The sequence below is a fragment of the Ischnura elegans genome, chromosome 4 (genome assembly GCF_921293095.1).
Source record: "Ischnura elegans chromosome 4, ioIscEleg1.1, whole genome shotgun sequence".
In the NCBI taxonomy this organism is placed as follows: domain Eukaryota; kingdom Metazoa; phylum Arthropoda; class Insecta; order Odonata; family Coenagrionidae; genus Ischnura; species Ischnura elegans.
The window spans coordinates 52,832,615-52,858,670 of record NC_060249.1 but is presented as its reverse complement, the minus strand read 5'-3'; the positions used below and the strand labels follow the sequence as shown (position 1 = coordinate 52,858,670).

The 26,056-nt window shown below is 38.9% G+C and overlaps 1 protein-coding gene across 1 annotated transcript; it reads right to left on the bottom strand.

Moving 5' to 3' along the window:
- Nucleotides 1–10,189: 10,189 nt before the first annotated feature.
- LOC124158140 (phospholipase A1 member A-like) lies at nucleotides 10,190–19,210 on the bottom strand. Its single transcript, XM_046533323.1, has 6 exons — nucleotides 19,030–19,210; nucleotides 16,326–16,533; nucleotides 14,960–15,108; nucleotides 14,180–14,428; nucleotides 12,264–12,461; nucleotides 10,190–10,359 (listed from the first exon to the last, which is right to left on the bottom strand). Exons 1-6 carry the CDS (start codon nucleotides 19,208–19,210, stop codon nucleotides 10,190–10,192), a joined length of 1,155 nt encoding a protein of 384 aa, XP_046389279.1.
- Between the last annotated feature and the right edge of the window lie 6,846 nt (nucleotides 19,211–26,056).

Here is a 26,056-nt window from a genome sequence, read left to right as displayed (position 1 = left end):
TTCAAATTGTGTGATTGTCTGAATGAAATTAGAGCAGGCGTTCAGAAATTCATACATTCTTGCATTTTGCGTGGTTACACGGTGCATTTTCGCGTTCATTCTGAGATTCAGACATTCTCACATTTTCTTGTACATTCTCATGTACCGTGTAACCAGGCCTTAAGTGCAGATAACTGTTTTTTTTCCTTTTTACTTGAACGAGCTAGCATCTCTGAAACCTTGGATTTTCATGCTATATTTCGCTAATTCTGGCAACCACCAGTGAATCATTTAGGTGTCTAAAATGTCGTAATTTAGAATCTCTCTTTAATTGAAAACGTCATTCACGACGCCCGATAATGGATACGGTCGTCATCTCTCTCAATTGGTTTTCGAAGGCCTTAATAACGACCCTCGTGCTCATGAAAGTGAGTGATAACTCTCGTTTTTTGGTTTATTTATGGGAGAATTACGTCGAATTTTATATAACTAGGAAACATGTTCTTCTGTAATCCACTGGCATGCGGGGAAAGTCGAGTTCGAATGAGTAGATTTACCGAGTAGTGTGATCTTTTCTGTTGTCTTGTGACTCATTTTGAGCCAGAATGTTTGTTAATACCGTGTCAAACCGATTTTGAGGCAAAGTTGTGCAAATAATCATTAGAATTATGACATATTAAATTGGTACCTTCTAACACTCTCATGCTAGCTTATAATGAAATTTTCATGCATTTACAGGTGACGTGATACTTTCTGCTGTCTTAACGTGCAAGCTTTCCTTCATTCTACTACGAGCTGTTTCTCCTGCTATCCACGGCGCATATTTGGCAAGAAGTCTTTTTCGTTTTATTGTGAGTGAGAAGTCAACTGCATGGGAAATATTACGGATGAAGTTTATACGAAGCCTTGCGATTGCATAACGCAGCATAGAAGCTTTTGTGTGGATTTTTGCGAAAACTCCGGAAAGGCAAAAGTTATGAATTACTTGTGGTCGCCCTTGGTTCATATTGTGTCATCAGTTTGGACCTCCATGACACGCGTGTTTTTGCATGCTCAAGAGTGAATTTTTTGTCGGAGTTATTAGCATAGGATGAGGAGAAAACTGGGTGGAGGCAAGTCGCAGGAGTATTACGATGCTGATCATGGTAAATTTGAAATCGACTGATAAAGGGATTGATAATGATAGCCGACATCCATCGATCCGAAAGAGGAAATCGAGGAAATTAAAGAACAATTCAAGAGAGCTCCTTGGCGCAGTGTGAAAGATGGAAACATCTGGTAGTAATGAGTGATCGGAATGCTTTCTTTGATGCGGTGAAGGATGGTAACGAAATGATCTGAGCCTGAGGGTTTACTTGATGCTGATGGGAGGTATTGTGAACGTTTTCATTATGAGTTGTTTATTCCGAGTGGATGGCAACGCGATTGCAATTTGGTGAGATCGAAATGTTTCATTGCAACGAATCATGAAGCCTCATGTCATCGTTGGAATGAAACATTTGCAGACACAACCATTCCCGATCGCGTTGCCAACCACACAGTATTAACCGATGTTAGTGGAAACCGATCGGAACAATTCCCATCTCTGTCAAGCATATCTCCATTTGAATGTGGCATGCTAGAAGAGGAAGGCACGAAGAATCCACTGTGAGAAGACTATGTGTCTGAAATCATCCCGGAAAATAACAAAGACGGAGGGAATGCACTTGGAAATTCCGGAAGGCTCAAGAGAAAATGAAGTACGGCCAGATGACGGCTGAAGAAGCAATTGAAAATCTACAAGTGCTACCTCAAGGAGAATATAAACAGCGAAATCATATGGTATAGAAGTCAACCATGAAACAAATAATGAAATATGTTGCGATATCCAAAATGGAATCTGAAAAAAACGGTACTAGAGGAAAGCATAAACGTATAAACGATGTGAAGCGGCTCGCTCAGAATAGGAGGAAGTTTAGAAAGTGGCTGGTGGAAACCGACGCCTAAGAGCAAAAAGGGATAAGAGAAAGAAGAAGAAGAAAAGAGAGCAATGGACAGCAACGGAAGAAATGAGTAAACATGAGGGAAATCGATGAAAATGGAATAAATAGGCCGACGGAAGAAATGGATGCGAAAGGAAGAAATTGACGGAGAGATGATTCGAAAAGAAATAAAGGGGTAAAAAAAGGATTAAATCGACGCGAGTGCAAGAAATTAACAGAAAAGGTCTAAATTTATTAAATTGGAAGAAATTGACGGAAGTGGAAGAAGTGGTCGTAATTGGAATAAATGGAAGAAATGAATGTAAGACGAATAAATGGATCGATAGAAGCAGTAGGCATGGATGCAAATGGAAAAATGGATGAATAAGGAAGAAATGGATGACAGTGGAAAAACTGGATGGATTTGGAAGAACTGGATGAATGCGGAATAAATAGGTGGATGTGGATGGAAATGAAAGAGATGGATACTTATCGGAAGATACGGATATTAGTAGAAGAAAAAGATGAAAACAGAAGGAATGGTACAAATGAAAGGTATTAGTGAAAGCGAAAGAAATGGTAAAAATAGGTAGAAAGGAAGAATTGGATATATTTACGTGGAAGTATACGGAATAACGGAATGAATGGTCAAAAAACGGAAGAATTGCTCAGAAACGGAAAAAATGGACAGCAGCCGAAGATATGGATGTAAAAGGAAGAAAAGGGCTCACGGAAGAAATTGACAAAGATTCTAAAAAATTCGTGGGAATGGAAGCAGTTGATGGAAATGGAATCAAGAGAAATGGATTTATACGGAAGAAATGAATAGAAATGGCTGAAAACGGATGAAATTCATAAAATGTATGGGTGTAGAAGAAATGACTTGAGATCCACAGTTGGTTTGTTTCTTTAGTGCTCGGTGTTTCTTTAGTGGAGTGGTAAGCCCTAATGTGGTGTCTGTGACCGTTAATGTGTGAATATTGAATTGTTGAGTGGTACAAGCAAGGGATACTATTTGGATTACCGATGTCGGGAGGGGCCGTTCAGCTGCTTTTGAAGATCCAGATCATAAAGTAATATCTGAGTTGCCACCTATTATTATTTTTTCACGCTACCTTACTCAAGTAGGTTTTTAATTAATTCCGTAGCGTTCGCGTGCCCGAAAACTGATTATTCTATTACATTCACATGGTTTATTTGATGCGTAGTGCGAATGATGGAATGGGTAAAATGAAATATTAATAGCATATGTATATTTTAATATATTTTTCCAATATTAAATGTATTTTATACTCCTTCAAACTCTTCTGCACAGTCGAAAAATTTAGGAAAAAGTGTTTATTTGCGATGGACTTGTTTTATTTACTTTTTACTGCTCAAGGTCATTAGTTTTAACTATTGCATTACAACAACGAGGATTGCTTGTTGAAGTACTCTTTGGATTGATTTAACTGAATATTGACGGGAAAAGTATTCATTACACAGTGTATACTCTCGGAAAGCGGTCTTCTAAATTTATTTGGCTACTTTTTATTGACTTATATGATTTATATGACTAATTCCTATTTTGGCACATCCTCCGAAAAAGCAAGACTTTCACTTGAATCTGATGTCACACTCACTCCCATTGTCAGTTGACTCGCATTTCAAAGTGTGAAGATACCGTGGTAAAGAGTAGGAAATTAATAGAATGTATTGAAAAATTGTTGATATGGTTTTTATGGGTTAAATTGTTTAGAAATTTAAAATATCCCCATTAATCTGGAGTAATTCTGATATGTGTGTACAGCTATTCTCACTTATTATACCATGTCATTTTAAATGAAATTGGGGCATTAATTGGACGGAAAAGTTATAATTTTTCGCCGTATACGATGGGACACCAAGTGTTCTCATTGTACTTTATCTTAATAATATTAAAACGACATTGACTTAGATTTGCAGTTATACCTCCTTAATTATCCTTCGAATGTGTAAATCCCTCTTTTGAAGTGAGTGAATGAGCATAAAATGTCACGCAGAGTGCCACAAAGTCATTCAGAGTGTTTCTATGTTACAGGTAGGGAATCTACCACCGTTGGACTGCGTCCGACGCCTGGGTACGGCATGGGAGACGCAGCCGCTGCAATGGTAGGGAGTCTTCGAAGCCAAATGCGTCAAACACGAAGAATTTTCAGAACATGACTTAATTTTAGAAAAGTCTTCCCAGTCAGGGTTGGAGAACGTGTTGTACAATTGGCCTTTTTGATGCCCGGAATCAATCTTGTTTCTTTATAATTTCAGCCTGTAATCATGCTTAATTTGGAGCAAAACATTAATATCGCTTTCTTTTCATCCTAATGTAGAAATTTAAAAAAATCATCTTCCGGGTTTCGTCTTTGGATAGAGTATTCTTTACCTTTTACTTTGAGTCTTAATCTTTGCAACACTTTTTTTATATCAGGTTCATCGTACTGACTTTTAAGGCGCGCTCGTCACATGCCTTCGTCGTTTAAGCACGTCCAGGTGGTAGGGCAAATTTTAAGGGTCACGGTTGGTCACTATGGACAACATTATTGTCCAGCCTTCCGCGCGACTTGTGTTCTCTCGCTTTTATTTCATTTTGTGCCTCTCGTTTTTTTCTCCACAGGCTCAGTTATTGGAATAATGTTATAGGCTAATTGTCTATGAACATTGAGACACCCGATAGATAGTCCTAAAAAACCTTATTCCCAACACTTAACTTAGATTTTAAGTCCTAGAGAGTATTCAATTTTTAGATTTAAAAGGATATTTTGTCTGGGTATTAATTCACGGCCACGAATGTGAGCTATCAGCTTCTTCAGATCGCTTTCAGGTACCTCTACAAATGTAGCCATCATTATGTCCTGGTTGCATGACTGTTTATCCGCTAATGAGAGATGCTTTTTGGCTACATGTCGTTTGAGTTGAAAGATTAAGAAATATAGATGACTTCAAGAAGGACTGGTTAATGGACTACTCTAATGGTTAGTAGCTTTATACTTGCTTGTGATTTATTTTTAATTGTGGTGTGGTACACATGTTGTGGTTAAAATTTATTTAAAGACAGGCATTGTAGCTTTATGGATTTCATGCTTCAATTTATATTTATCTTTTGAAGGTGGTGGACTACATAACCTGATAATTATAGCTTAAAATCTTTTAGTTTACCATTCAACCTAGGTGACAAAAATCAAAATGCTAGTATTTTTAGTATCGATAATTAAATTTATTTTTAATATAATAACGCTATATGTTGAAATTTATTCGTTAAGGAATAACCGCTTCTCGTTGTGCGTTGAATTTTATGAACAGGTATTTATTATCTTCACGTTTACGTTAGTAGTCGCTGGACTTCAGCGTCTTACAGAGTTTTGTTGTGGTCGGGGGTGATTCAGTTCTCTTGGAGGTGATTGGTTTCGACCTATTCAGGTCATTACCAATAATCATTTCGGTTACCTCTTGATAATGACCTGAAAAGGTCGAAACTGGTTTATTTTTTAATAAATCCTGGGTGGAATATAACAAAGTTCATTTTTGATTCTATCGATATCCCTCTTACTTTAGTACTGCTCGCTCATGCTCAGCAGGAGTACTTCCCGTAGAAGTAGAGATCTTGTAGATCAGAGATATTCAATAATTATAAGTAATATCCACCACTCAGCGTTATCTTTTTTAGGCTTGCGCTTGTTTCCGAAAAGAAACAGAATTGTATAGAGGAAGTAACTCATTTAAGATGTGCAATTTACGTCGAAGCATAATGGAGAAACTTCTTATCTCCTTGTCGGACCAGTTAGTGAAAATTTCAGTGAAAGGTCGAATTGGCTCCCTTTTTTTTCAGGTTTCGAAATTATTCCCCTGGCGTGTACGCACTCGCCGTGGACATAAAAAGTAGCTCTGCACCGGACGACGGTGAAAGTTGTAAGTTCCTACAGGCGAGGTCTCTTATCAGGTCCCTGTCCTAAAGAAGCGGAATGCCCTGGTAGGCCCGAAAAGTGATAGGAAGGGACTAAAGTGCCGTTTAAAACAATTAGTTACATATTATATTATAGTACAATTTCTTTTTATGGGGAATTCAAAGTATCGTATCGAGAGGTCTTGTATCCTCTAGGCAAGTATTTTTCAAGTGGGAGGTTGTTCAAGCTGTATGTGGAAAACGTTTAACGTTTGAAAACGTATAACGTTTAAAAACGTTAAAACGTTTAAACCTTAGTTTCCAAAAATGGTTTTTGAAGCTTTGACTAATTTTGCTGATGCTTTCTGGTCATTTGGTGGTGCGTCACGTCATTAGGATACGAAATTATCTTCTTTTATTGCGGAAAAGTTGGGAATCTCTGTTCCAGTCTCCAGTTGACACAAATGATGCGTTGAAGGAAAACTTTTAAATAATGGTTGTTGTAAATATACGAATTGTTGTTAATTTAGGAATCTTATTGCAAAAGCGTAGTTATTTTCGGTTTAATTATCAATATTACTGCATACCTTATTCGTTAGTTTTTGTTTCAATTTTTAAAACTAGTTAATCAACCGCCAATAGCCTCATCAGTAAGTATTTTTAGTAACTTTGATGTGAGTTCAATAGATGTTCGCCTTCGTAATCGTGAAAGTAAATTCACGCAGTGCTCTTTTTTCTATCTCCGTCTTTTGAGAATCTGGTATCCGTGGAAATGAATCATATAGAGGAATGTCGTTCTAGGGATTTGACCGGGAGATGTCGTTTTCCAAGAAGACTTCTTACCACTTCTCATCTCCTGTCGTCGGAGAATTTTGCATTGAGCAAGACATAAAAATAATCCCATGCTACATTTAAAAAAATCTCATTTCCTCTGTGTCACAAATCGGATAAAATAATTTATAGTTGCTGGGGCATAGGAAATTTGCCAAAAGTATTCAGAAGTGATGGAAAATCCTCCTTTATAATGGCTGTAATAAAAATTTTTCATTTTTTTCTGTTGGTATAAAATGGAGAGGGTGTTTTATTGATCTTTCTGTGAAATACATGTTAGATATTGTTCGAAGTAACCCATTTAACAGAAAGTTTCCTTCGATAGAAATGAAGAAAAACAAATAATGTGTGTACAAACTATGCTTGCATTTCTCGGGTTTGCATCTGGGTACTCTTTTCATCCAGGAAGACGTCAGCGGAGGTAATTGTGGAAACTCGTCAGCGTCATGACTAGGAGTAAACTAACTCAGAACCTCATGCGAGAAGTAAATCTCTACATAGTATCCTCTCTGAAAGCCATGCATCATTTGTATAAAAAAATAGTTATTTATGTTTAATGGAATGGGCTATACGCTATAACGGTTCACCGTTCTACACACATGGCCAGCTCTTTAAATAATATGAAAATACAAAAGTGTTATGTTATCCTAATGTTTCCCCAAGATAATTTCAATCTTGTATAATATTTCATGCTACACATATTGAATTTTGCATCATTTACTTAGGAGCGAATTTCAGAAGCCCACAGTTTGGCAGTTAGTTTGGTCGATAGGTTGTCAACTGTTTTAATTGGTAGAATTTGATGTGAATACTCTCTGAGAAAAGGGTTACGCATAACCGCTTTGTGTTGTACCATAGAGTAAGTATACTTACTCTATGGTTGTACCCGCTCTTGGATCACGTCGTGGTTATGCGGAATAATTTTTAAATCGGTGATTCTGTTTTTGCGTCCCTAAAGTGCCCAAGCTATTGAGTTTGAAGCCTATTAGGGATGTCCATGGAGCTTCAATAAAACTTTGTCTATGCAAATTTTCCATGAAGTATTACGTTTTGTTTCGCGTTAGATTTGATTTTACGTAATCGACGCAATCAGATGAATGCTCTCTTTACCCTGCGGACACAAGTTTCTAGTGAATATGAAACGGGAGTTGTATATTCATCGTATCTAATGCGTAGTATAGCCAGGAAACATTTCGATGACATGTCTATTGTGTATTCAAATCACATTTCCATTGAACTTATTTGGAAAACATTCAAAAATGTAAGTATTATTGTCATGAAAAATATTAAAACCAACTGGTTACCTGCTGTCTCTTTATGTTCTTTTTCGTCATTTGGTGAAGTACCCTTCATTTTGGAATCGTTGTCTTGTTGATTTGGCCTGTAATTCAATTTCTTACAATTCAACGCGAATATGTGTGCCCGGAAGGGTAAAAACACTGTAAAATTAGAAATATGAGGAAAAGAGGGCGCAAATAAATTATCTAAATGCTTCTACGAAATGCCGTTTTGTAAAATTTAGTATCTGTAGTTGGCATAATTTCTAACTTCTCTGCAGCTCGTCTAATTTTCATCATATAACTGATATTAAGCGACGCTGAAGTTACCGATTAAGGGTAATCTTCTGAATTTAATGGGTTGTTGCAATGGAATTATCAAATTTCAATTTCTGAAAGTTTCCTTTCATCTCTAAGTTTATCATTTTTGGTTTGGTTTGCTAAGTTTCCATGCACTCTCGAAAAATGTGTTTTCTCTGCAATGTGGTTCTTGTCGTATCCCGCTGTCATATTTCCCTCGTATCACAAGTTGATCTTCCTGCCCTCTTTTTAATGCAGTTTCAACTTCTTCCCATTGCAAAGGGCGGCGCTGAGTTTGTATTCACATAGTACGTCCCGCGTGTCCTGAAATGGAGATAAAACTGTTAGTTGACTCCTATAGTACAGTTGTAAAAGTTACACTTGAGTGCGAAGTTTAGATTTGCACAATGTGTCGTTATATATATAAATCGTTTTCAATCCGGATGTTTTCGGCTGACTAATCAATCCCCCTAATTTTAATGAGGAAATTGAAATGAGGAAATTGCTCTTTAATGGAGTAGTAGAATGGATTAATTCACTCTCATGTAGGTAGAAACGAGAGGCTTTTTTCGTAAACTCGCTGTTTCCATCGTAATTTTTAATACTGAAAATTATTCAATCGGATTTCCTGTTGACCGAGGTACAACAAAAGTAACACGGCTTAAGTTTCTTCTCGTGAGTTGGAAATGATTTTTTCATTTTCAGTCCATCCCGTAATGCAATTGACGTATTTTTGAATGCTAGATTATGTTAGTCACGTTAACATGGATTGGCATTAACAATCACAACGCATGCGTTTAAGCTGTCATGCATGTTTGTTTTTAAAGATAGTTATATTTATATTTTAAAGGCTTACTGATAAGTTTATCTCCTTTACCTTGAATGTCCATTTGGACTCATTTATCTCTTTTTACTTTTATGGCTACCTTTTGTCTCCTATCTGGTTTATATGTTCCCTTATTCTCGCTTCTTTTTGCTCAGGTTTTAATAGATGAAGCATGGGTAAGCATAAGTCCCCTTTCTTTGTAGTGTACTGTAACAACATAGTTCCTTGTTGCGGTTGAGCTTCATTAAAACCATGTCCGAAATTACCATTTGTTTTTTGAGTTTTTGGATAATTTTGTATAATTTAGCTGTTATCAATAGCACCCTTTGTGTGTACCAAGTAAAGTCGTCTTCGTAGCTTTTCCGAATCCCAGTCATGCTCTAATTAAAATGTTTGTAACATATTCTGGTTTTCTTATTGATGATCTGTATTGGTGATTAATATCTTAATAAGACTAAAACGTGAAAAATGAGAGAGTCCTTGCTAGTTACCCTGAAAATTTTTATTCATCGTTTGTCGCGTTCCTACGCTCGTCGTGTGGTGAATAATTTTTTTCAGAGGAACTTGCAATATACCTCTCATTTATGATAGATTGGTTCATTTTTTGAGGTATCTATTGTGTGCAAATTCTTAATTAATCAGGTTAGCATACAATCTTTAAGAATGATCGAAGAATATCGCAATCGACTCCTATACGTATATCAGACCTCAAGAAATATAATTTTTGTTTTTTTTTTCCCGGCGAACAATTGCAGTGAAGTTTTCTCGGGTTTCGCACCAGGTCAGGTCCTCCATTTCTCCTTTCAACGTTTCGATGGACGACTCGCCCAACGACCTGACCTGGTGCGAAACCCGAGAAAACTTCACTGCAGACCTCAAGAAGCTTTATTGATTAGAGGTATCCCCATCAAGAAGGTGCGGCGAAAAGTGATGAACCACTCGCTTTCCAACTCACCCCCCCCCACCCCCCGAAACGGCGACCTCAATCCTCCCTTGCACGTCAGAACTATTGAACGTTTGTGCGTCGAATGGAATATTTTTATTTTTCTCCCGTGTCCCGTCATGAACTCGTGCCGAGCGCCGTTGTCCGGCATGCGTGTGGTGCGTGGAGCCCTCACCCTCACCTAGGATCCACATGCTCCCCCATGAGCACCAGCTCTCCATCGTCGGTGCAGAGACCAGCCACGTGATCCATCCAGTTGGAGCAGTGGGTGCCCCAGAAGCCCTCTTGCGATGATATGGACTCTGCAAACACTTCGGTGGCGCGGGTATGCGAGCAGCTGTGCCGATCTGATTGTGTCGTAACGAAAAAAAGAGAAAAAAAATATTTAAAAATAAAGATGAAGTGGAAATAGGTAATAAGCATTCCCAGAGTATTCCAAAATTAGTGTATATCGATTTCATAACCTAATAAGTATTTATCCAATGATGGTATGCTGTTCAAAAATCATTTTACGCTTTCATTAATTCAAATGGACCGCCCTACCATGCCTAGAAATCTCGTAAATATTTCTCCTCTCTTTATGTTTCTTCATCGAAATATCCACCCATTCATGATGGAATACGACATTTGGTCTGTGGAGGTAACGTTTGCTACGCCACTTTGTAAAAAATGTCTTAAAAATACTCCTCTAATTGTCGTGTTTATTCTTGAGGAGTTTTCTTAAAAGTACTCCTCATTTGATTTTCTATCGTGAGTATTGGCTATGATATTTATTCCTGAGCCGGAACTGAGAGTTTGTCAGGGGGGGGCAACGATGAGTTTACCCCCCCTGACAGAGCCTCTTCCCTCATCCCCGTTTTCTCCCTCCCTCCCCCTTTTTCTTAAATATATTACATCCGTAAGCTTTTTTTGAGATGCGATGGATTGAAGTTACGCACCGCATGTTTGTTATTAAGAAATTTTATTAATATTATTGTTTAATAATTTAGTAATTATTTTTCAATCATTTAGTGAGAAAAATTTAATAACTTTTAAGAATAAACGTTTCAAATTTAGCCGTCTCATAAAATCTGCCGCTCGGGGCATGTGACCCCTCCTGTCCCGCGCTAGTTCTGGGCCTGATTTTTACAGTCATTTTTCATCTCGGCATTAATTGTTTTTGAACTATAGAAACGTCACGAGTTTCCGGCTATGTGAGAGGTACTTCAATTTTTTTAAATTTCGCGATCTTTCACTTCTCCATTTTTTGTCGTCAAAGAAATCTCTTCTGTTTGTCGTGCATTTTTAAAATTACTATGATATATTTTCATCATTTAGTGCTTCCGTCCTTTCATTTAACGTTCACTGAATCCTTCCTGTCCTCCTGTTCACTTACCCTTGGTCTTTAGTTCATCTTTTATTCCAATAATTTCTTCGTTTATTGATTTATAGTAACGACTGTTGCAAAACCCCAATCGAAATAAAACTTACGACTCAAGTTTCTGCGCTTTATTGTCTTACATTGTTAGATATGGGGATTTTTACACCAGTACTAATTGTGCTTGATGTCATTACTAGCTCCTTGTTTTTTCGTAATTTGACTATCTACTTGAATTGCTGTTTATTTTATCGTTTCAGTGTTTTATGGTGAGCGGTTATATAATAAATGCGTCTTGGTTGTTCGCGAATATTACCAGACATCCGTGGCTGTCATTAACAGTTCTCAATACTCTTGATGCATTTTGTCTCGCAGGTGTAGAGCTAAGTTACTAAATATGTAATTGTCCACCTTTTTCTATTTTACACAACTTGCTTTGCTATGGATATCATGATAGGCACCGAATTTTTCTTTCGACTCATGTGTGTGACGTATTTCTTTTCCAATGTCCCCGTGCCTATTACGGAATCTAAACGAGAGCGACTGACGAAAGAAGTTATCGAGTGATACACGGTACGTTGTTGCCACGTCCCACTTTTCCGTCCTTGGCTTCTTTAAGAGGCGGTAATTGTTCTCAGCACTAATGTGGCAACGTCGAACGCCTCATCCATCGTCTACCCTCAGTCAGTAGTTTCCTAGCCATCGGACTCGCAACAATTCCTTCGTGGTGATGTCCAGTTTCGTCCGTGGTAACTTCGCTCGAGGAGCCGGTCCTCATTCACGCCACATCATAGCAGTGCTCCACATACACCGCGTTATTGCATGCTGCTGATCAGGATTCCCTGCATCAAAGGATTGAAGAAAGTGGAGGCCAGGGAGATGATGTTTACTCGCCAATGAATGTGTCGTCATGCGATTCGCAACCCGGCTGCATGAATCCTCCGTTCAGGTAAAAGTCCACGTGGCCATTTGGTCCCATCTTTCCTTTGTTACCCGCGTTGGTGTGGATTACGTCCACGAAGTCCGCGTCTGAAGGGTCTAGCACCGAATCGTCGAACACGGAGGCGAAGAACGGCAGTGCAGGGTCCAGACCTGGAAAGTGCGGAAGGGGGAGAATATACCGTGTAATTAGACCAATAAGATTATCGAGACAATAAGATTATTTTCCAGGGCAAGTGTTTATTTTTTTAATAAGTATGAAGTGGATTTAGTTGCATAAAGTAGAAGGGTAGAAAAGGATATCAAGTGTTGATTGATATTTTTTTACTAAACTGGTCCATATGGTGGGTTGAATGAATTCTTTCGAGTAAATTTAATAATAATATTGTAATGATTAGGAATGCTACATATTAGCTGTCTTGATTTTCGACCTAAGGTTGTGTAAAACATTTAAAGGATATCTCACAATTGAAACATCAGTTTATTTCATGGTCAGCCATACCATTTTGTTAGTCTCATTGACCGTGAAATACTGACGAACTGTGAAATTCGGAGGAAAAAAGGTGTTGTTGCCGCTAGTTATGTTAGTAGTGTCACTTGCAATAAAATAGCAGTTTTTAAAAGTCATTGGTGTATATATTTTTGCGTGTAGATAATGCACCGCACATTCACTTTTAATTTCATGAAATAATCTGGATTTATTTGTCTGTGATGCTGCTTCCAAAAAAAAACTTTTCCATATTTCTCGCTTGCCGTTATTAACGTCATGTAGAAAATTAAATTTAGTCTCTCATTTATTAGTGCGCACTTAAATAGTTGTATATGTGTAAGGCCAGCGTATTGTAGCAGATTCTGCGTAAAAATTATGGAGGATGAAAGTGAGGTGGAAAAGGGGGCTGGGAAATTAAGAACAGAATTGAACGCTGCAATAAGAGACCTGCGACAGAATAAGGCACCAGTAGTAAATAATATTCCAGAAGAGCTAATATAATGCTAGAGAGAAAACTCAACTTTACAAGATCATCTACGAAATGTACTGAACAGGAGATATATAAAAGTGACTTCAAGAAAGAACATCGTCATTCCTATGTCCCAAAAGAAGAGAAAAGTGTGAAAAATTTGGGACCATAAACCTGGTGACATGTCTGATAATACAAGCATGCACATAAGGAAACAATTCATGAGATGTTACATAAGGAGCATAATTCTTTATGGGAGCGAGGCTTGGACGCTAACCGGAGAACAGAATTGGAGAATAAAAGCATTCGGAATTTGGTGCTAATGAAAATGATAAAAATAGAATGGATCGATCGAGTAGGTGATGAGGAACTGCTAAGAAGCGTGGGAGAATGTAGAAATCTTCTAAAAACCCTATATAGAAATCGGAAATAGTTACTAGACCACATCATGAGACATGATGGCCTGAATTAGTCTTGGACAGGTGGACTGGGAGAAGGACGTGGGACGCCCCCGAATGAGTTATATACAGCAGATTATAGGAGAGCTGAGCATAGTCGAACTAATCTCACGATTGTTGACTTTTGATGATGGCGATTACTGCGTAAAGTGCATTGATGCTTATTCGCGGATTTTAACAGCTACCACTTTTCTGCTGCTACTGCATCTACTAATGGGCCTAATGGAATCTTGTGGATGTTTAAAAGATGTTAATAAGTTACCTGAAAACCCTCTAATACTCTATAAGATTTTTCTGGGGATTCATTGAGGCGAAAGAGTGTGGTTTGTTTTGTTGTTTGGTCCAAGCGCGTCTACTCTACTGAAATGCGATGATATGGCGGTAATAAGTGCCCCTTCTGCGGTAGGACCATAGTCGTGTGTGAAGTAAGTGGCATTCCTTGTCATTTCCTCACCTGATATCCTCCCGACGCGGCCAGTGGTGACGAACTTGTTGACATGGCCGGACACGTGCGCCCCAAGGCTGAAGCCCACTATGTGTACATCTTTCGGCTGCACGCCGGCAGCGGCAATGGTGTCGATAAGGCGACCCGTGCACGAAGCCACAATCGGAACCCCTTTGGCGGCGGACAGGTAGCACGGCTCCTTGGCCAACGGTGACCAGTCGACGGAGAACACGTTGTAATCTCCGGCATTCAAATAAGCTGGAAACCAAAAATACCTGTTTTTAGGTTCTCCTTTCGATGTGTTTATTATTTATAGAATCCCTTTTCATAGTCGTTTCAAATCGCATGATATGCATACTTAACTGCAAGGCGCCGTAAGGGTTTGAGTTCATCCCATGATAAATTAGGCTGTGAAAGATCGTGCATGAACTATGCCATCAATTTACAGAAATCGGAGTCACCGACAACCTTAGGGTCGTCCAGTCAACGTAGCTATTACCATGCGCCAGTTTACGTCGGTTGAGCGAGGGCTCAAGGTGTATTCCATGCAATAATAACTATCTTCTACTTCAAATAGACTGTCTACATACTTGGAAAACATGTTTGAAATGAAAGATCAGTTCCGTAGAAAAGGTTAAGGGTAGAGGGGTGGGTAAAATAAAATGACTGTCAAAGGAAGAGCGGGAATAAAAAAGAACCGAAAATAATAGTCCTGTTTACGTTCAAAGCAATAAGGTACATTACTTCAGAAGCTATTAAATTGGAAGATATGAATCGTGTTTAACTCACCTGGTCTCACTTGCGGGTTGGGATCATAGTTTCTGCTTCCAGTGTATCCGTGGATTAGGACCTTGACGGGCTGCGAGGGATCGAAGCCAGCTTCCCGCAGGGCTTCTCCTTCTCCAGGGTAAACGCGGATACCATCGCTTGGGCCATCCCTGCAGACAGGCCGTTAGAAATGAATGTTGATGCATTCCAGATTCAAGGGCTTTCGGATATCAGATTTTACAGATTACTACACGGTTGCATAAGAGAGACTCTGTAGGTACGTAGGAATTGTAAATTACCACCGAACGTTACGTCCATGTGATTGAAGCACCATTGATGGAGTGATACAGCAAGTCCAGCCACCTCTATAATTTATATTGTAATGTATCACAACAGATTTCTTACGATTCGCCGCACGTGATGATGTCGTTAGCAGACATCTGGAAACCGTGTGTGTAGCTTTTGGTGAATTGATTAATTTTTTTTTCTTGAGGACTTACTGAAAACGAAAAAGTAAAGCAATTCTGCCACAGCTTTTCAGTATTCTTTTCTGGTCTGTTGGCCAGCATTAATGAAGACCGCACCTACTGACCTTAGAGTATATTCTATACTCATTTATGCACAACTAAGAAAAGAAAACTACTGTTAGGATGGCGGAATTCATCATTTCCAGCTCTGTTCTCCATTTAATAACAACGATTACAATTTCTCACGCGTTCAAAGTAAAGGAATACGTTTTTGTAGGTATTGTGGGAGAAGAATTTGATCGAAAGCGATTTAATTTATTTATCAGATACATTCATTCAACGGTGGCGTTGTCGATCAGATGCAAGGACACCATCGAAGTCTGTAATATCATATATCCTCACAATTGCTTGATTTATTTGGTTCCTCGCGCTCGGCTGGTAGCCAAAGGCGAGAGAAAGGAGAGTAACATTTTTGCCATTAAATACAGATACATGAGCTGCGCTACTGGCGCAACTTATGCTGTCCGCTGGCGCTTTTGCATGTGGCAAAACGTATGCTGTGAGCGACGCGCGCAGAAGGCACAACTGGATGAATTGCATCATCAAGTTGAAGCATCATTTCACTCCTACGGTTGAGTGTCGAGTGTTATGCACTTTCGAATCTTTTGAGGTTTGCTTTACAAATGGAAGAAACATTTCTGCTAACACGTAGTCTTCCGTGGCGTTCTGGAATAGTGGATCTCTCCATCTTCGGGGCTTTCGCCGTGATGTTTGTCAGACGTTGACGACAGTTTCGCCGGGATTCCACCTGGCCGGGATTCCAGTCGAAGAACCCGAAGACGCGGCGAAAAACCGGAATATGGACAGATCCACCCAAACATTTCTGCTTTCCATCATTCTTACGCTCTATGAAAACTCGCCTTTTGTACAGATAAAAGGAGACTTCGTCCCCGGTGCAGGTCTCGGTGAGTTCCTGGGATGGCGACGGGCATCCCACGGATCCGCTGACGAGCGCCATCAGGGAGGAGAACGAAGGCCACTGAGGCATGAAGCGGGCGTCCATCGAGTTGCCCTCATCCACCGAGTTGGTCTCGTCCACCGAATCCTCTGCCTCGCTCCCCCTGCATCCTGTAATTTCAATAGTCGGGGTGAGGAGGGAGGTTTGATTGTGCTGTGAGAACTTGTCAAAGCAATAGTCGTAGCTTATTCAATTCGAAAGTTTGTGCCAACGATAAAAAGTCCACGACATCGGCGTACGGCGCGCGCCGGCGACCACGCCAATGGTCTCCAAGACGCGAATTGCACCATACAAATTAACAATTGAGGAACCTGGAAGCCGGGGATTGGGTTGGTGTGGTGATGGATTCCCACCCAGTGAGCTTGGGTTCAAATCGCGGCGGTGGCAGATAAGTTTCAGAGACTGCCCGATCCCTGATTGAATGCTGTGTGGAGGACATTTCAAGCGCAACTCACCGTCCGTCGGATGGGACGTTACGACGTGGTCTTCTTGGCGCCTGTCGTTAAGAGCAGGCTAATGCTGGCGCTGGGTGTCTATCTACCCTTTCTTCCGTATCCTTCCCTTATGGTGCAAAGGACCCCTCTTATCGGTCGCCTCCTCCAAATACCATACCATATCTAGAGGCCAATGGGTACAATCGCAATTTTATAATTTTGGAGGTCAGTGCAGACTGATTCACATGTATCCCTTATGTTGAAGATATCCTGGTAATGAAGGGAAGTTTGATTGTGCCAAGAGAACTTGTCAGACAAGGGGAGTGTCCGAAATCCGGGTTTTAGAATTCAATCAAACTTTATAGTGATAAGGCCGTTTTACACGGGGAACATAATTGCGCTCGTTAGATCTACGTTGATTATCTCATTATGGCGTTCAATTGGGCGATTGCGTGAACGAAGTTAAAACCAGGTGCTATTTTTCCATCTCACGCCAATGCATTCTCGCATGCGTTCTAGCATTTCAGCGCTTTACACGACGCAATTTCGACTGCGCCTTCGTACACACGTCAGATTGTGCAATTACCTGCCCCATGTATGTCGGCCTTTCATTGGGAGGTGTCCGCGAATCAATCCCTGATGAGATCATGTAACCAAGTGTAACAAAAAACGCATTTAAAGCTCTAAAGCTCATATGAATTTTCTTTTAAGGACTTCTGCACGATGTGAGTGCTGTTGTGCAGTGGTGTAGAGCTGATGTTTATTCGAATTGCATACATTTCGCTGGAATGAGTGGCTAAAAAAAAATAGGGCTGTACTTTTCAAGAGCTTCATAAACTCAATTCGATGGTTCATTTCAAGTAGGAATTTCATGTGGGAATCCTCTAGAGACTATCTTCAGAAAATATTTCTGGGAAGGGTGGGTTTAAACCCTTGAACTCTCAAAGCAAATCTCCTTGTCTACGGTAGGAAGACAGGAGCGGTCGGGAGGATGGACTTACGCCGTTACTAGCCTGCTATGAAATGAAATACGTGGTTACGGGTGAACGGATAAGTCGACCGTTAGTTAAGGTCAATCAAGAGAATGGAGAAAAGAGTGTAGAGAAAGTCTGTTAGTGCTCTCTAACGAGTAACGGATGCAGAAAAAATTGAATGGGGCGCAAAAGATATTTTGGGCGACCTAAACTTTTATCGTAATGAAAAATAATCAAGTTAAATGGAAAATTTAAGATAGTTTTATTTAAACTGCTTAGACGCCTATACAGGGCAATGCTATCTTATGGCATAAAAAAGTTACAATTGTAGTTTTACAATATTCGGCAATGCGGGTAGCCCCGCATGGGGGGACGCCCACTGCGCCCCTCATATGTATCCGCCACTGACTCTTAGAGAGATGTTGATATAGCATCCTCTCCGCAGTCAAGACTTGCTCCATCCAAATCCTTTATCTCCTATAGAAGTTTCCTCCCCTCACCCAAGATATCCATCACTTCATCTACTCTTCCTCTCCCCATCTCTTCAACTTTTCTATTCTACTTCAAACACACGTCTCAAACCTTATCCATAAATAAACGTGAAGTGGTACACTCCAGATCAGACTCTTCATTAGCCTTTTCTTTCGACTCGCAATTAATGAACATCTCATCAGCTCTTACCGATTAATGAACGCCTCCTTAGCCGACACAATTCTCTTCTTGATATTCTCACTGCTGTGTCCATTTTCCTGTAATTACTGAAGAAAAAATGATGAAAGCGTATACTTCGAGTAGTGTGACACCCTAATGGAATGACTTTTTCAGTTTAAAAGCGGATATCGTATGACCTCCGTTTCTTTGACGCCTTGTTTTATTACCGAATCCAAAACTCCATTTATGAATTGAATGGCTACTTGAGGTGAAACCCTGTAAAATTACCTATCTCACCCTGAATACGAGAACTTCTAATGTGCGTACCCGATTTTATTCTTCAGCATATGTCTGGAGGAACTGCTTTGTAGAATTATAGCGTCCGCCTAATTCGGTAATTACGCTGGAGCGTAATACTTGAGGATAATCATTTAAAATTCGAATATTTTTTAACTTAAAAATCTTGAAAGCTTGCCAATTATGTCATTGTAGTAAGAAAAGCAAAAACAGGGCTGCCACGACCAGAAAGTTGGCGCCCAAAACTCACCGCTCGCCGCGTAGAGGAGGAGGATGAGGAGGACACAGTTGACCGGTAATTTCTTCGCCATCTGGTGGATGAATGTGACTTCTCGTTGGGGCAGAAGTACTCTATCCCACCTCCGTCTCAGCAGGTGGCCGCCCTGCCCCCAACCACCAGACACCACCCTCTCACGTCCGAACGCACCCATCAGGGCTCCCTATATCGTAACCGAATTCCTTATTTCGTATCTCGCCAGTGTGCCGTGATTATTTCAGTCGGAAACGCAGTATTTCGGATTAATTCCTACGATGAACGAGTCATGGAAAGGCGTAATCTTCACTTACCTTTCAATTACTTGCACTCTTGATGGATTAAAATTGGCCGTGTTAACTTTGCGTCAGATGCAGAAAGAGGTAGGGCCATACCTAGACTCGGAAATCTCGAAGGCCCTTCTATTACCCTGTAGATTCGAGGGAACGACTATTCTATGAGCAATTGCAATAGCTTAAGTTCTTAGGGTAAGGAGACATTCATTAATTACGTGAGGTCTTTATGGGGGAGGGGGATCAAGCCGATTCTCACCCCTCTCACCTAGAAGATAGGGTGGTCCTGGCTAGTATCACGTAATTTTTTTCTGCAAGAAACAGTGTAAAATGCGTTTTAGACTACGTTATAAGTAATCTGAAAACCAGTCTTAACTAATGTTAAATAAAAATAATGAAACAATTTGTTTTTTTTTTAACAAATCCAGCGCAATGAAGCATAGGTAGGATGCTATCTCAACCTCTCGTTAAGAGTCAGTGGTGGATACATATGAGTGGCGCAGGGGGCAGCCCCCCCCCCCCCCCCCCCATGCGGGGCTACCCACATTGCCGAACATTGCAGAACTACAATCGTAACTTTTTATACATCATAAGATGGCATTGTCTTGTATATGCATAAAATCAGTTTAAATAAGAAGCATACCTACTCTGAAAATACGCATTTTGAACAATGTCACATGAGATTAGAGAGAGGGAGGGTCGAGCCAAATTTCATGATATCTCACTAAAAATGGGTAAAAACTCACAGGTGGGGTCCAGAAATAGTCAAAATCACCTCACGTAATTAAAGCACTCACGCTAATATTTCAATCTTCCAAATTGATGACAGGTTGAATATTTGATGTTTGATAGTATTATGTTGGATAGATGAAAATTTTCAAAGAAAAATCCTAATTAAAAAAAAAAACATTTATTTGAGCTTGAATTGGACATTGCAATTTTTCTAATTTTATAAGTAGCATTTTGCATAATTCGCCGTAAAAAATGATAATTTTGAATTTACTAAACCCTATGCGTCCCTATGTCTTAGAATTTAAAATAGGACTACACTGAACTCCATACTTTAGATTTTTATTTTGCCAAATAATCTATAAAACCGAGGACTAAAACTTTCGCACCATCATTCACATCTTCACACCAAAATCCTCCAGGAAATGACTATGAGGAAATGAATGAATATCGCTCGCTTGAGATGGCCAAGGAAAATGCAGTGCTAACATCGTGAATTTCACTAGCCTTCATCTTCGTCCGGAGTAAGCTCTACCCCTGATACCCCAACCACTGAGTCAGGGTCGAATCACTGAGTGTGAGACCATATTTTTACCGAGTTAGTTTCTTCGAAATATTTCTATTTTTTTGTTTTATTCGGAGAGAAAGTTAATTTAGCGATTCGAGCATTCAGAAAAAGAAAAACTGTGGTTCGTTATATTAGTTATGGACCAAAATGAAGTCGTTAATATGGCTAGCGGGGCGATTGTACAGGGACGTGAGTGGTTTAAGCAAAACAGCTTGAAAAAGCGAAGGGATGGCTAGGCTAAGCTAGTGCTGTCGTCTGCTACTAATGGTGTAATCCTATCAGGGAAATTGAAGGAAGGGAACAGGCTCGACGGAAGTAAGAAACAGTGGAAGGCAAGTTGACAATTTGTGGAGTGGAATTCTCGGAACTGTTGGAAGTAAGCGAGTCTTATTGGTTTCATATCGATCAATGCCGTTAGGTCACCAGATTAGATAATGACGGGTAATTTGACCTTTTGGTTTGAATCACGGCGTGAATGAATACTGTATTTATAATAGCAATATTATTCTGGTTATTTCTGTACTTTGAAAATACGTTACACTGTCGGCACTGCGCTTTTAAATCGAAACTTGGAGCTTGTGCGTGGTATAAGGGCTCATTATTATCAATAACAGACACTTTGTTATTTCGACAATGTATGAAAAATTAGGGGTATGTCAGCGCGGACCCTGAACCACATGTTGGCTTTTTACTGCCTTTAGACTTATGATGCCGCTATTACTGATGTTTAGGTTTGAAATTTTTTTATTTTAGACATATCAGTTGCTAGGTTTTTATTATTTTTAAATCAGAGACTCCTGAGAGTATGACTAGCATGATTAACTTTAAGAAATTTATAATCTAGGTCCTAGGTAAGAGACTTCTTTGCTTTCTTTAGTTACATCTCAATCTAGTTCCCCCATCTTTTGCAAACTGAAAGCCGTAGAAACTGATCATAATTATCGTGATACTTTTATTTCAAATTAATAACCATCGGTCAGGATTTGAATTTGCTGTTTTTGTTGATAGATATTTTATTTTTCGTTATTTTGATTTGAAAGCTGTGCTAATGCCTCCGTGAAATAGGGCTTAATTGGGAATCGTAATTATTTGGAGAATTCCGCTTATTTTTAAGAGCCATTATTGTAAAAAGTGTGGTTTTTGTGGTTAAAAAATCCATTTTTTTCGAGGAAATATTGAAAAAATTACCAAGCTTTTCTGTACAATGAGCATCTTCTCTGGTGATATTGCTTGGCTAGTCCGCTTAACTTCAATATGATAGTTTGTAATTAGGTCTTTGCGACGTTGTAGTATTCATAATCTTTGGGATACAATTTATTTTAGGCTTTTCCCTTTCTTATTTACCAAAACTGTTACATCGTACTCCAAGAAAATTTAGTGGTTGTAGAAATACGTTTTATTAGTCCGTCGATTACAGGGTCATTTGCACTGCTCATTGATCGCAACATAAAAGGAAGCTTATTTGTTTTGTCATGAGTATTCAGTATAAAAGGGTCTCCTGTCGTTGAAATTGTAAGAGTTTAATTATGCTCATTTTCAAGATTTAGGGGAGTACATTATTGATGGCATCTGTATTATAACCAAGTACGGAGGAAATTTATTATGCGACCTTGGAATTATGTGCAAGCGACTACTGATTGAGGTTTATTGCGTGCGTTACTTATGCCTGGAGAAGTCCTACCGGAGACTCCAAATAGTTATTTGCATAAATCCTTTGAAATATCACGTGGCCTTGTAGATTTAGAACTGAGTAGTTTTGTGCTGAAAACTAGCTGCCCGTGAGTCGTTCTGCAGGTTAAACAATTGATGGAACTTAAGAGCTCTAATACATCAAGGATAAAGTTCGCCGTGAAAGAATATTTGTCTTGGCTGAGATTCGAACGTGGATATCCTGATTCAGATGTCTTGGTGGCGTAACTGGCTAACGCGCCTGACCGGCAATCGGGAGATTCGGGTTCGAATCCCGTTTAAGTCAAATATTTTTTCATGGCGAACTTGGTATGGTAACTTTGCGCCCGTGCGCGTGACTGCGTACAAAGCCACTTGCTCCATGCAGTGCTTTCATAGAACTTGCTGATAGCGGTAGAGGGAGTGTGAATGATGTAATGAATTGGGAAATGAAGAGCATTGCTTTAGTTACGCTTTTAATACACAGAAAGTACTCCATTCTGTGCTCATTTTTATATGGGACGTATCCCCTCTAATTAATATTTAGCTGTTGTTGTCGTTTTGAATAGGAAAAGCAAATGAGGAGAGTGGCTTGGACAATTGCCTACAACTAATGTTACTGTATATTTAACTATCAAAAATTTCTTGTAAAATATTCTAGTCGAATTTGAATAAGTTAAAGTGACTAGTAAATTTATTGCTGCAAAATTAAAAAATATTGAAATTAAAATTGCCATTCATATTGAGCTTTACCATACTTTGGTTGAAATGAGGACTTTTTTGCTTCGGTAGTTAAGCAGCGTGGGAGTTGAATGACTTGTGGCTGCAGGCATTTTATAAGGATAAAAATTTCAATTTGATTTCCTCAATTTCGCAACCCAGTACTGACCATCGTGGGTGACCCAAATATTACTCCGGCTGAGGATATCAAGAATGCGGGACCTAGGAAAAAGCGGAGAGATTAGGATTAGTGTGGAATTTCCTAGCTTGGATAACTTGTGAACCACGAATCCTTAGCCGTCGTACGTGTCGATGCTACGTGCACGAATTCATTGGGAAGATAGCACCCACTCCCTCTGCGATATGTTGCTAATCTTTGCCCCGTATTTCCCGACATGCAACTGGTGGGAAAGGATAAGTGTCTTCAAGGTCTCACGAAAGAGATCGGTGGTAAAAAGAGGTGGTTTGTGGTGAGAATTGGATCAAATGATGAAATAAGGCTGAGAACCAGGGGGATTGGAGTGGAGTTTGTGTAGGACTTAGCGAGGTGGATTTTGGGATGGAAAAATGTCGTTCCAAATCGATTTTTCGTGCAATCGATTTTTTATCGAAATGAAAAGCTCGAATTAAAAAAGATCAAAATTTGAACCGAAAGATCGATTAAGCAAAAAAACTGTTCTTGTTTTGATAAAAATACAGTTAGTACAAAAATTTGTTTATTAGTCATTAAAAAACTCAAAATACACATTCGAGTGGCAGAAAAATAAAAACAATCTACTCTCTGTCGACGTCAAAATGATGTGCCGCTGTACTTCACAAATATCTGGACTTCAGTGCATGCCATAATAATAAATGATACGTAATTTTAAATGGAATTTTATTCTCAGTTGTGATTTATTTTTTGATTTTTGAAAAGTTCAAAAATATAGACACGCCAGTGCAATAAATGACTCCGCGCACCGTAAAATTAGCCGTTTTGTCAACTTCATGAACTTTGTAACTCAACCTAGGGAAAAGTACTACGTCTACAACATTCATCTTCCACAATAAGTTGCAAGCATTAATTTAAATTACTAAAATGGCTTTTTCGTATTTTTAAAACGCATTTTTGTTGCAAAATAACGAAAATGTTTAAACGTTATCTAGTCCTACAGTTTACCCCGAAAGAAAGATTAAAATTGATAGAAACACTTCTCAATTTATTTGCAATTTTTCTGTGATCCGAAAAGACGTGATTTTTATGTAGTATAAATTATAAATGGGCATTAAAAAAATACGCCGAAGCGAACGAATGTTGCGTTGCCACGTCTTTTGCGCGTAACTTTGCTTCCCGGTAACCGGCACTGGCCCTGTTCGGCAACATGGCATTAATAGAAATAATTAACGCTCACAAATATCAATATTTTTATAGATTATGGATTTATATTATTTATATAGATTTTAAATATAGTGGCACGATTCCTGGCGGCGCTTTCTTAAAAGATTGTGCATTCAATTTTCAGCTGAGTGTATGGTATCTTTAGTGAATAACTTCATCTGGTTAAAAAATTATATTATGCTTCCCTTCGCGTCAGGTTTCTTTCCAGTGTTTCTCTATCTTGAAACTTTACTTCTGTAAGAAATAAGTTATTTCAGAAATAGCGCAAGCCATTGTGATTAATAGTCAGTCATTCATTTGACAATTCTCAGACGTTACCAACAACTTCAATTCTTCTTATCGCATTAGCTAAACCTAATTTTTGATTTCAACATATTTTCGAAGAGAGGAAATCCGCAGAAAGGTAGTATTTTAGTTAAAAAGTCAATGGGCGAAGAACGTGTATTCACTTAAAAAATAGCCACGATTCAAGTAGAATGGCATGTATTTCTACTCTATCGGCGCCATTTGGAAAGAAATACTAAAGTTGGACTTATACTCTTGTACTTGCTCTTGTAAAGGGATATTTAAGTCCAAATTTAATATCTCTTTACAAGTGGCGCCGATAGATTGAAGAGTTGGGGAGGGAGTGAAGCAAACATGGGGATATGTGATTTCGAAGTAATTTATTTTAGGAATCACAAATAAATACAATCGGCAGAGCTTAATATTGCGTGAGTAAAACTCGTGAAAATATTTACTCGTAATGAATACTATGAATCTTAATTGCATTCTACATTTTAGTTTTACATATAATTTTCCTATGGTAATACTGCATTGAGCAACTAAAACAATGTGATAGTTTTGAGAAAACCTTGTAGAAATTTCATCGTAAAACTGGATTTACTGTAGTGGACACCCGGAATAATTTCGCTAATAATGAGCATTATTTTTATGGAGGGATTTCTTTCAAATGAAGCCAGCAGTGATCTATGTTGATATACCTTAGACGTTATTTAAGTCTCCGCCTTTCCATTATATATCGGTCTCGGACTTTTCTGAATTCTGAAATTCACTTAGAAGTTCGGAAGCCCATAAATTAATGACTTTAGTAATCTATTTCCTTATCAACTCTCATCGTTGTCTAAAAGTAAAATTAATTATTTTTTTACTCTGAAATTTTGCTTGCAATTTTAGCTTTTTTCCCCAAACAGTTTTCGTTGTACGTACCTTGCTTTATCATTTGCTTTTCTGATAGCAGTTAAATAATTATTTTATAATAATTATTATAATTTTATCCTTTATTATGGAAACTCCATCAAGTTGTCTTATCAAGAGATATTCACTCAAAGAATGTTACCTTTTTAATGCAAGGAAATTTCTCGTTTAAATGTTTTCTTCCACTCTTTATAGGAATAATTGATCAGTAATCAAGACTGACCATTCTAAATGGGAGTTTTGTTCTTGTATTTTAATCACAAACCACTGGCAACTTACCTATAAACATATATACCTCAAGCCGTCACTCAGTCGTGAGTTTTTCTTCCTGCAGTGCTTATCCTCCTTTTACATCCGTGTATCGGCAACTCTGTGATTTGGCAGGCAATCTTATTCATCAGCTTCTACAGCAGCTTTTATTGTCATTACTTTTGTCTCCTCCTCGTAAACAATTCTGACGTTGCATCACCT

Coding starts and splice junctions, on each gene's coding strand:
- LOC124158140 (XM_046533323.1), bottom strand. CDS start 19,210: ATGGGTGCGTTCGGACGTGAGAGGGTGGTGTCTGGTGGTTGGGGGCAG. Junction 15,109..16,325: donor TCCTTTTATCTGTACAAAAG/GCGAGTTTTCAT, acceptor GCCTGTCTGCAG/GGATGGCCCAAGCGATGGTA. Junction 10,360..12,263: donor GCATGACGACACATTCATTG/GCGAGTAAACAT, acceptor CGACACAATCAG/ATCGGCACAGCTGCTCGCAT.